Source organism: Schistocerca gregaria, chromosome 1 (genome assembly GCF_023897955.1).
Source record: "Schistocerca gregaria isolate iqSchGreg1 chromosome 1, iqSchGreg1.2, whole genome shotgun sequence".
In the NCBI taxonomy this organism is placed as follows: domain Eukaryota; kingdom Metazoa; phylum Arthropoda; class Insecta; order Orthoptera; family Acrididae; genus Schistocerca; species Schistocerca gregaria.
The window spans coordinates 497628421-497640533 of record NC_064920.1 but is presented as its reverse complement, the minus strand read 5'-3'; the positions used below and the strand labels follow the sequence as shown (position 1 = coordinate 497640533).

General features: G+C 39.3%; 1 protein-coding gene across 1 annotated transcript in view; it reads right to left on the bottom strand.

Moving 5' to 3' along the window:
- LOC126355181 (uncharacterized) overlaps positions 1-12113 on the bottom strand; it is a 131402-nt gene that overhangs the window by 77780 nt on the left and 41509 nt on the right. The window contains exon 4 of the mRNA XM_050005438.1: positions 946-3713. Within this exon, the coding sequence (XP_049861395.1) occupies positions 946-3713 (2768 nt within the window). The remainder of the gene's footprint in view (positions 1-945; positions 3714-12113) is intronic.

Below are 12113 nucleotides of genomic sequence, written 5' to 3'. Positions count from 1 at the left end.
CCTGTTCCTTTATCCACTTGGTTGTGTCTTGTATGGATATGTTGGTCTCTTTCAAGGATCACTGCTTTCAGTTTAGAAGTTACTGTGTTTACAGTAAAGCTGTCATTTTTTACACAATATTTCATTACTACCCATGTTGTCTACCTCAGGGAAGCTGTCAAAACATCATGTAAGGAAAATAACTTGGCTGCATACCCACAAAACTTCTAATTTTGCTGAGAAGTGTAAGGGAGCAATTTACAGGTTTTTAATCCTAAAATATAAAGCAACAATGTAGTTGTACATAGTTTGCTAGTGAACATTCATTTTCATCACAACCGAGCAGAACAGTGTGCAGTAATTTCCACATAGTTGGTAAATGATATCGTGGCTTCCACATAAGGCGTTACCTCTGGATAGGAAGTGCATTGACAGTACTGCAATAGGATTTAGTAGGTACATCCAAATTAAATTTCCCTTTGTGTGTTAGTGGACAGACACTCTCGGTTTTGGACATATCACACGGTAGGATCACTGCCAACCAAAATGCTACAGAGATCAACTTCTGCAGCAATAAAGACACAACAAGAACCTAACAATCTATCTACATGTTCACATAGCCAGTCAAATTTTTGAGTTCATCGTGTTAATTGCTAGAGGTGTATCACATTGGTGAGCTCTCTACATTTAGTTAACATAAATGACTCACTTCAGTGTCCAAAGAAAAGCTATTATGATACAACAAGTACTGCAGAAATAAAGAACCGCTTAGCTCAAGAACAATGGAATCATATGATATGTTTAAAAAATATATACATCAGTTCACATGTTATAGTGCTCTTTTAACATAAATAGCAGGTACCTTATTTTGATTTATACACAGCATCTTACAAAAATAGATATACAAAATATTTTCTTGCAGCTGTTTCTCTCCGCTGATTATGCTACTAATTTTGTCACTGATACCACAGATCAGGAAGATTATTTGCTTCAGGATCTGCAACAGTCACTGCAGCAACAGCTTGAGAAGTGTCATCAAGAACTATCTCAACGACTCTGGTTGCAAAAGCATTTCCAACTAAAAGTTCATCTGGAACCAGGGAGCATGACATTGCTCCCTCCAAGTGGTCAAAATTATCCACACCGCCTGCTGAACTTCCTAATCTAAAGTTCATATCAACTTGCTCAGAATCGTCAGGGTTCTGCCATTCAGCTGATGGCTCCACATTATCTTGCTTCTTCACTGCTTCATTATCTCTAATGACCATTTTAAACTCATTTGGTCGTGCTTTTTCATTTAGCATTTTACTGTCACCATGAATTTTAGAAAGATGAATAGCAAATTTGTGACGAGTTGTAAAACCACGCTTACAGACTTCACAATTATATGGGTAAACTCTTGTGTGCAGAATGATATGGCGTTTCAATGTGCCTCCAACAGGAAAAGTAAGAGGACAGTGAGGGCATTTGTAGGGTCGCTCTCCAGTATGTTTACGTTTGTGCACTGCTAACAATGAAGAGTGTCGAAATTTACGACCACAAAAATTACATTTGTATGGGAATGGGTTGTCATGCCATTTTCGATGAATCCAATATGTACTCTGGAAACAAAACTTACGACCACAGACATCACATATGTAACGTTCCTCCTTTGTATGCTTACTTCTGTGTTCTTCCATCATCATTCTTGACATGAAACCTCTGCCACAATAATCACAGCAAAATTTGTATTGGCCAGTATGTAGTGCAAAATGATGTCGCAGGCCAGTTTTTGTTTTAAATACTTTTTCACATTCACTGCATTCAAACTTTTCTGCAGTCTTTTTCATATGCCTCAATTCATGATATCGTAATGTTTTTAATTTAAGTATTTCCTTACCACAATAGCGACAGTGAGGATCTCTATGAGTTGTATCCTTGTGAGACCGCAGCTGATCAACTTCAGAAAATTTTTCTCCACATTCATCACAATAGGGCACAAAAACACAATTTTCTTCATGTGTCAGACAAAGTTCCTTTGTCAAAAATGATGCTGAACAGTGCATACAATTATGATGCATTTTGTGTGTTTGATGTTTTTCACTATTATGTTTATGTAGATCATTCATATTTAGAAAATGCTTATTGCATAACTTACAGCTTAAATTCTTTGAACATATATCTCTATGGTACAACATTTTACTGTAGCTAGAAAAGAATTTGCCACAAATTTCACACTGTGCAGTTCCATTTTTTGACACAAGTTCACTTTTCTGAATATCTCTGTATGGTGCACCTAATAAATATTCATGGCTTGAATTAGAACTAACATTTTTCTCAGAATTTCCCTTTTGTTTTACAGCTGAGTCAGTCCTAGCATTTTCCATAAATTTATTAATTGGAAAATTACATGGAATACTGTTATTTACTTGGGTTGCTTCAGATGAATGTGACCTATGTGTTGTTACTAAGGATTCACTAGAGTTTTCAAAAGTTGAGTTCTGAGTTGTTGCAGACTGCTGTTCATTTTTCCCAGAAATTGTATAATCTATTTCACCATCAGCATGCTGGCTAGAATCACAGTCATTTTTTGTACATGTAGTGGAATTGGAAGTCACTCTTCCTGATACGTTTTCAATAGCTAACTCTGTGCCATTTAAGTTATTGTTATTTCTATTAGGAACTTGCATAAATTGAGTGCTTACTTTTTTAAACAAGTTCATAAAATTTTCATTGTTCATACACTGGTTGGAAGACTTATTACTGTCCAAGCAACCTTTCTGCTGTAAATCACAAAAATTATGACTGGTTATTTCTGTAGTAGGTAATGTGTCTTTCCTTAATGATGGTAGTGTATGATGTACTTTTTTATGGTGCTGTAGTAACCTATCTGAGGGAAACACTAAAGAACAAGAACTGCAGAAATAATGTTCTGTGTTGGGAATTCTATCCTCAGTAGCTAACTTCTGATTTTCAGTCATTTTATAATTAGTGTCAACAGTCACCTTGTCTTCTGTCTTCAGAATATTAAAGCCATCCTTTGTAATACCATTTTGTAAATTACAGGTGAGCTCTTCCTGGATTAGTCTCTGTTCACTTCCTTTCTCTGTACTGTCCACAAAATGATCGTCTGTTTTGTAGGAATTCGATTTTTGGCCATATGCTCGCTTTAGAAAGCTTTTACATGATGACTCGTATTCTGAGGGATTTTGAAAATGAAACTGCTGATGGTCTCTGTAAGTCGCTATGCTTCCTGTTTTAAAGTTGCAAATGCTGCAGGTGTATTCTCCAGAAATGAAAATACTTGTTTTCTTGTTACCAGGCTGCCCACTCTGCAGCTTATGGTGTACCATATCATTATGAGAGCTAGTTTGTATATGTGATGCAAGCATGTTTTCTTCTTCAAAAATCATGTCACAGACATGGCACAGCCACTCTGTTGAATGAATATTTTTTATTTGTTTCTGGGTTCCTTGAGAACTTGGAAAATCATTTTCACATTTGATACCCTCATACTTATTGCAAGAATGGGCTTTATACACAGAGATATCAGGCGTTTTCTGTTCACATAAACTGCATTTGTATTCCTTATTTGTGGAGGATGACTGGCCATTTAAAACACCCAATGCATCTGTAGTTCTCCTTTTCTTCTTCCTCCTCTTACCATGTCTTTCATCCAGTATTATTTCAGCATTTATCTTTTTGGGACTCTTTGTTGCACTGCTTAAAATTCCTGGAATATTCTCACATCCATCCTGCAAGATAAAGTTATTGTAATTAAAACAAAATTCTTTAAAATAACAATTATCATAATCAACAATCATAATACTGTTACAGTCCGTCCTGGACTTTCCATTGATTGATTATCATAATCAAGTTGACCCCACAGCATCGTTATCACAAAAAATCAAAAAGTTTATAGACGTTTTACAATCTAATTTAGTTAACATTTTCTTCTCATATGCTGGAAAAATTTCTGCACATTGAATTTTGTTGTTATTATTTGCTATAAGGGCACTATAATGTTGATAGCTGAAAAGAAGTTGTTGGGTTTGCAGCCATGTTATCATTTATCTTCACATGATATTTTGGCAACCTTCCTAGGTGTCTCCATTAGATGTGAAGTGCAGAATTTGTTTCTCACTGTTTGGACTCCAACCTTAAAATTTTAATCTTGGCTGTCACTGATACCATGGAATCTTTAGTTTATTTATTTATTTATTTATTCATTCATTCATTCAGGAACATCTCACAATGATACAGGATTAGTCATTATAATACAGCTCAACTAAATATGTTAAAATATACATAGAAACAGAATATAAAAGTATGCTGTTATGAGACTAGCATAGATTGCCAGTAGTGGCACTGATGAAGGAAACATTCTGGCATCCCTCTGAGATAGTTTAGGCAAACCTAAATCAGGATGGCTGAACAGAGCAGACTCCATCCACCTAAATATATGGCTAATATCTTAACTACTGCCCTGCCTCATTTGGCTAATCCTTTAAATATGTCCTTCATATGTTGAATGACATGGACTTTGCTCAAATATGTCCTTCACAAGCTGAATGACATGGGCTTTGCTCAAATCACTCTCTGTGACCTAAGCAACACTCATGATTGTATACATCATATACCAGCTCTAAACTAAATACTTGACTTTTATGGTATTGGAAACAACAGCCTCATGCATATTAAAATCTTGTTTTACTTAATGAAAGCAAGTTGTCTGTGTTGGGATTAAAAATCCCACAGGATCCAGTACAGAGCAAATTCAGGCTTATGATCCACGGATATCTGTTTTGGGGCCTTTGTAATGCAATAAACATCTGGTTAGTTGCTGGTCCATTTTAAGACTTGTACTTCCTTCACTGTAAAATAATGTCGATATCTAACCTACTGTAGTTTTGGATATGCTGTTGTTGCTATCTCTTCAAACCCTAGTGTGATGTTATTGTATATTGTGCTTGCCACTGTTTAACTGCTGTAATGACCAGATGACAACAAAATTACTACTATCAATGACAATAAAATTATTATTATTATTATTATTCTTATTATTATTATTATTATTGCTGTGTTTTTGTTATCGTCCGCAAACTGTTGCTCTGCCCTTGTCAATCCTTAAGGTATTCTGAGCACACTGAAAACATCAGCTGCACACATACCTAGAACTTTGCACATGTTTGTTGAAAGCACGAATTTCAGAATACAAATACAGCAACATAATTAAAGGGTCATACTTATCTGTGATATCTGCACACATTTTGTCAACCTGAATTTATAGCTTGGGTGCGAGAGACAGGAAATAGGGGGAAATAAGGTAAGATCAGACTCATTATCTGTTACAAAAGGCGTTACACAGGAGTCAGTGCTGGGTCCATTCCTGTTCATTGTACAGGGTAGGGCAAATAAAAGTGGCCTGGAGAACAGAAATTCAGGGTACAAAACAACACAGTAGAGGAAAGGAAATACTATACTAACCTGACTATACGAGATGTTAAAAGTGACCACCATTCATGTCTTGGGACTTTGGGCACTGGCCAGCAAGTTGCTGAAAGTGATCAAAGCTGGCCAGCTGGAATTTCTGCAGTCTCATCCAAAATGTTCTGCTGCTGTTCTTGAAGACTATCTACATTTATACTCCTCAAGCCACCCAACGGTGTGTGGCGGAGGGCACTTTACGTGCCACTGTCATTACCTCTCTTTCCTGTTCCAGTCTCGTATGGTTCGCGGGAAGAACGACTGTCTGAAAGCCTCCGTGCACGCTCTAATCTCTCTAATTTTACATTTGTGATCTCCTCGGGAGGTATAAGTAGGGGGAAGCAATATATTCGATACCTCATCCAGAAACGCACCCTCTCGAAACCTGTCGAGCAAGCTACACCACGATGCAGAGCGCCTCTCTTGCAGAGTTTGCCACTTGAGTTTGTTAAACATCTCCGTAACGCTATCACGGTTACCAAATAACCCTGTGACAAAACGTGCCGCTCTTCTTTGGATCTATGAGGGTTGTTGCAATACACCTTAGACTTGTGGGTTCCGCACACAACGTAACTGCGCATTGACAGATCAGGTGGCCCGGATGGTCAGCTAGGACTGCTACCAGACTGTCCTCTGCTAACAACTCTGTCAGGTGTAAAGATTGTGTAAATGTGCTCCAAGGAAGTGGTGCAGATCACATGGTAGGTGTACAAGTGGTCACGGGGTGTGGTTATGTGTGTACATTCACATCCAATTGCATCCACTCATCTGGGGCATCTTTATTTATTTTATATAAATGACTTTCTCTCATTCTTGCTGTGTGAGGCAGTAATGTAAATATATGACAGAAATATAATCACACAAGTTGATGATCTAGTGAAGCTGCCACATAATTTAAATACAGCAAGGGTCCAATGCGCTAATTGGTTCCAGGCAAATTATTCAGAAATTAATAAGAAGAGGGGGCAATCAATAAGCACTGCACCACATTTTTTCTGAAAGTAGGTTGGTTTTATTCAGGATTCCAATACACCACACTATTCCACACTCTTTTGGCTGCAAAACCATATTTTTCAACATAATGTCCATTCAATGCAACAGCCTTACACAAAGTTACTGTGATGGCCTGTATGCCCACATGGTACCACACTACTGGTTGACATCATAGCCAATGTCTCAACGTCTTGGTACATCAATAACTTCCCCATCATCCACATATTGCTTCCCATGGAGTGCATCTTTCATGGAGCCAAACAAATAGAAGTTGGAAGGTGTGAGATCCGGACTGTAGGGTGGATGAGGAAGAACAATCCCATGAAATTTTCTGAGCTCCTGTTGCGTGTGCAGACATGGGTGAGACCTTGTATCATTATGGACAAGCAGAAGTTCACTTGCATTTTTGTGATGATGAACATGCTGAAGTCGTTTCTTCAATTTTCTGAGGGTATCATGATGCACTTAAAGAATTGATCACTGCATCATCAGGGAGGACATCAAACAGAATAACCCCTTCAGTGTCCCAGAAGACCATCACCACGTCATTACCGACTGAGGGTGCAGATTTGAACTTTTTCATTGGAGGAGAGGTGGTGTGGCACCATTCCATGAACTGTTGTTTTGTTTCCGTTTTAAAGTGGTAAACCCGTGTTCCATTGGCTGTGACGATGTTCTACAAAAAATTGTCATGAATGGCTCTGTAACATGCAAGAAATTCTGCACCGATGGTCCTTAGTTGTTCTTTATGATCTTCTGTTAGGAGGAGAGGAAATCATTGGGTATACATCTTTGAGTACCCCAACTGGTGGACGAGTGTATAGCACTACCAACAGAGACGTACAGCAATGTGTTTGACTGTGATCCGCTGATCACCTTGAATGAGTGTGTCCACAAATTCCAATATTGCAGGAGTCACAGCTGCCTGCAGCCAGCCAGCATGCAGGAGATTGCACAGGTTTTCCAACTTTGTTGTGATAATGACAGATGTCTCAGCCAATGACTCACTGTACTTTTATTCACAGCCAGGTCACTGTAGAAATTCCGCAAGCACCTATGAACATCAGTGATTGTCTGATTCTGTGCCAAAAGAAACTCAGTAACAGCTCTCTGCTTGGGACACATCTCCATTACAGATGACATTTTGAAGGCTACATACAGTGCCACCACCTATTGGAACACCATTAAACTATAGCAGCTGAAGTGGGAGTATTCTACAAAGTCCCACAACAAATTCCACATTTTTTCGACTTAAAGCAGTTGAGAAATAAAATGTGCTGCATTGCTTATTGAATGCCCATCATAATAAAACTGATGACACTGTTTTCAATTAAGATCACAAAATAATCGAACTATTAGGTTTCTACATAGCTCAGAAACTCAACTGGGTGAATTACACAGAAAAATTATGCCTCAAACTGTCTACGAGTGATTTATCAGTTGTAGAAACTGAGGAATAATGGAATCAAAACCCTAACAATATATGCATATTTTGCATTTTTCCTCTCCTCCCTTACCTATGGAAGTCTTCTACAGAGTAACTGCCCCAGCTCAAAAATTGCATTCAACTGACAAGAAAGTCTATCAGATGTATAATAGCTACAGGTTTTTTCATAAATAGCATTATTAACAGTGGATAGTTGCTGTTTTTACCTTTTTGTATTAATAAAATATTTTTCTATATAGATACAGAAAGGACACATCAGACCAACAGATGAGTTGGTCTGGTTACAAACTGCATGGAGTAAATGTCTTGTAATGATCACCATTGCTCTTTATGCCATCCCCTAGTGTGGTAAACTAGAACAGTTCAAAGCAAACTGTTTCAAGAAATGCATTAAAGACTTTTTTATATCTCCATTATACCACACAAACACTTGACTAAATTGATATTTGATAAATATAGAGGGCAGCCTACTGCTTGAAATTCTACAAAATGCTCAGCAAACCACGTCTGGCTCTTCCTCTCATTGTTGATGGGATTTTAGTCCTAATTTTCTTTGTTTCATTATAGACCTCTTCATTCAGCAAAGCATCTGTAAAGTTCACATAGGTATAGAAATGGTCTCCATGTATCCTGTCATAGTGAGGGCCATAAACTGACATGAATAGGAACCATGGTAAACAGAAGTACCCCAACATGAAGGAGATTTGCAGGTACAACCCATTTCTCACCACAGGTTTTACATGTTACTTGGTAAAGACCTTTCTTTGCAGGTCAGTGCCAGAATAAAAATTGGAATGTTCAGTTAATGCAACTTTCATGGTGGGCTTGACTTGAAGCATGTAAAAAAAAAAATAATTTGCATTAGCAAACAATGGAAACTCCAGACTGGAATATCAACAATATTAGGAAAATGAAATGAGGGACACTGTACCCAACATTCTTCTATTCAGCTGATGTTCTGCCACCTATCTCCACAGCAGCCTAGTCTGTCCCTATGCCGCTCTCAATCGCAAACCCTTGCCACAGGGATCACATCCTCATGGAAACTCAGATGCAAGACCTGCCCAATCCACCCAACCAGCACTTCCTATTCCAGTCTTATCACAGGCTTATCCCACTCCACAGACGGCACGTCACCTGTAAATGCAGTAATGTCATATACCAGCTCTTCTGCAATCACTGCACAGCTCTTTATATTGATTTGACTAACAATCAGTTGCCCATTAGGATGAACGGTCACTGCCAAACTGTGGTAAGAGCATGATATGGACAACGCCATGATAGACCATCCTGCAGCACAACAAGCAGCTGAACATAATGAGATTGATTTCAATTGGTGCTAAACATCCCAGGCCTCTGGATCCCCCCCCCCCCCCCCCCCCCTCACCACCAGCACTCTTTCTGAACTGTGCAGATGGGCTTAGCCTTACAACACATTCTCTGTGAAATTATCGTAGGCTCAACCTACACTAACCTACTGTCCCCACACCTTCCACACAACCGTTTTCACCCCCTCTGACCTATCACCTACTCCCTGTTCATCTCCACTCACCCCCATTGAGTGTCGCCCTCTGCTAATACACCTGCCTGTCTTCCCCCTCCCCTGCTCCACTCCTTTTCTGCCTCTCCCCGTCCCCCACAACCACAACCACCCTACCCCACAGTCTCCCGACTGTGCCTAGAAGTCTTGTTATGACGCTATCTAGTTCCTGCACACTCTGCCGGAGAGCACTTTTCTCTCCCCCTACCATACCCTGCTGTCCCTACCCCTTTCACCATAACACTCCAGACTGCTGCTTTTGTTCAAAGTGATTGATGCATTCTGGTCAAAGCTGCTGGAGATGGCAATCTCTGTGTGAGGTGTGCTTGTGTGAATGCATGTGTGTTTTCTTCCCTGACCGAGGCTTTGGCCAACAGCTAAATGTGTAACAATCTCTTCACTGTGCCTGTCCGCAACTCAACATGTCACGTTTATGGTGAGTAGCAATCTATCCTCCTCCTAATATGGTTAAATTACATTAAGTCCTGTATTCCATTTAATAAGTCTTCTACATCTGGGTAAGTCAATTATCATGTCAGAAGAAATCAAAAAGATACCATACCTAAAAAAAAAGTCACACCATGCCTAGTAAAGTGCTGTGGTGTTCAAACCACTTCAGGTTAATGATAGCTTTACAAGTGACTCTGGACAACGAGAAATTTGACAACAGGTTTTAATTTGGCGTATGATGACTGATGTATGTTTTTATCATAACAGCATGTTGTGAAGATTTGAGATATTAAGACATTAATTATGTACCAAAACTTTTGGAGAACTGTCAAATGTCCTTGGTCTGGACTCTTCTGACCACCTTCAGGTGTCAACTATTCAGACTACCAGATGTTCATAATTTGCTACCGCGAGATTTTGGTCCAGACTCTTCTGACAACCTTCAAGCTGTTCAGACTACCTGAGATCTTTTGATTCAGTCCTGCCACTGCATGCATTATTTATTCAACTCATGGGAAGAAGTGATGGAATAAGTCAAGTGTAACTCTCTTTCGCGCACAGAGTTTTGTGGCCTTAGTCCATAGCAACTGGGCATGAGACAAAGTAGGTCAATTGAAGATACTGCTTACCAAGCAATGTACGTATAGAGTCCGAAACATCTATGATAAATATATAATTACGGAAATGATTAACACTGCAGGTGTTTTCATTAATTTTTTGGCAGACTATGATACTTGTGCAAATTCAAGCACTCCAGGTATCAGGTGCACTGAACTATTGCTTCTACAACTTCTGCAGAGGCAGGGTGGTACATGGAAAATCTGAAAGTGATACAGAAAATCACTAAGGGATGCACACACAAGTGTCAGTCTATGGAACGGCCTTCTAGAACCTAGCCACAGAACCTCTTCTTCACTTCATAGATGCAGATGGGTACATTGATTCAACTGCCACATAAACAGACAATTGTTGGTCTTCTTTTTCAATACCACGACTGCAGCAGAACAAAGAGGTCTTAGAGTGTTGGAGAGCATACAACAGCGTTTTGGGAGCAAAAGGCTCACTATTACTGCAATAAAAAGAATTTAGCTAATTTTAAAGAAAAACAAGTCTGAAAGCTGGAAACAAAAGAAAAAACTACACAAAGCACATGCATATGATAGTACAAAAAGCAACAAAAATAATACAAAAGTTGGTTTGTGCAGACAACAGTGAATTCATGTTGCTGCTTTGCACAATGAGAACATATCACACTGCAGTCTTCGAATCCATAATATTCTTTGCAAACAGCATGAGGGTACAGTACCTCTATGACATACAAAACAAGATAACAGTAAGGTGGGATCAGAGAAGTGAGGACTCAGTTCTATGCTAGTGGAACTACTGTGTCTAATATTTGGAATACACCAGATAGCACTGACTATCAAGTACGGGGTTGCAGTATACTGGCAGAAGATAGACAAACTGGGCAAAGTTCTGAGCATCACTTATCACAACTGGGGGCAGAAAACGGAATGACCTAGCTACTTCCCTAAGTGATTTTTCAACCGTTACAGAATTTGATAACAGCGCAAAAAGGATCTGCAACAGAATACTAAGGGGATATCAAGAGACTTATTTTTCAAAATACAGATCTGTAAAAACAAAATATTAAGATGTATACAATGTCTGACAATTAAATTGAGGCACAAAGAAGTCATGGTTTGAAGTTAATGTAACTTCATTCACATGCACACCACCACCATATATGTAAACGATTTAAGTTATAATTCGCTATGACAAATATACTCCTGGAAATTGAAATAAGAACACCGTGAATTCATTGTCCCAGGAAGGGGAAACTTTATTGACACATTCCTGGGGTCAGATACATCACATGATCACACTGACAGAACCACAGGCACATAGACACAGGCAACAGAGCATGCACAATGTCGGCACTAGTACAGCGTAAATCCACCTTTCGCAGCAATGCAGGCTGCTATTCTCCCATGGAGACGATCGTAGAGATGCTGGATGTAGTCCTGTAGAACGGCTTGCCATGCCATTTCCACCTAGCGTCTCAGTTGGACCAGCGTTCGTGCTGGACGTGCAGACCGCGTGAGATGACGCTTCATCCAGTCCCAAACATGCTCAATGGGGGACAGATCCAGAGATCTTGCTGGCCAGGTTAGTTGACTTACACCTTCTAGAGCACGTTGGGTGGCACGGGATACATGCGGATGTGCATTGTCCTGT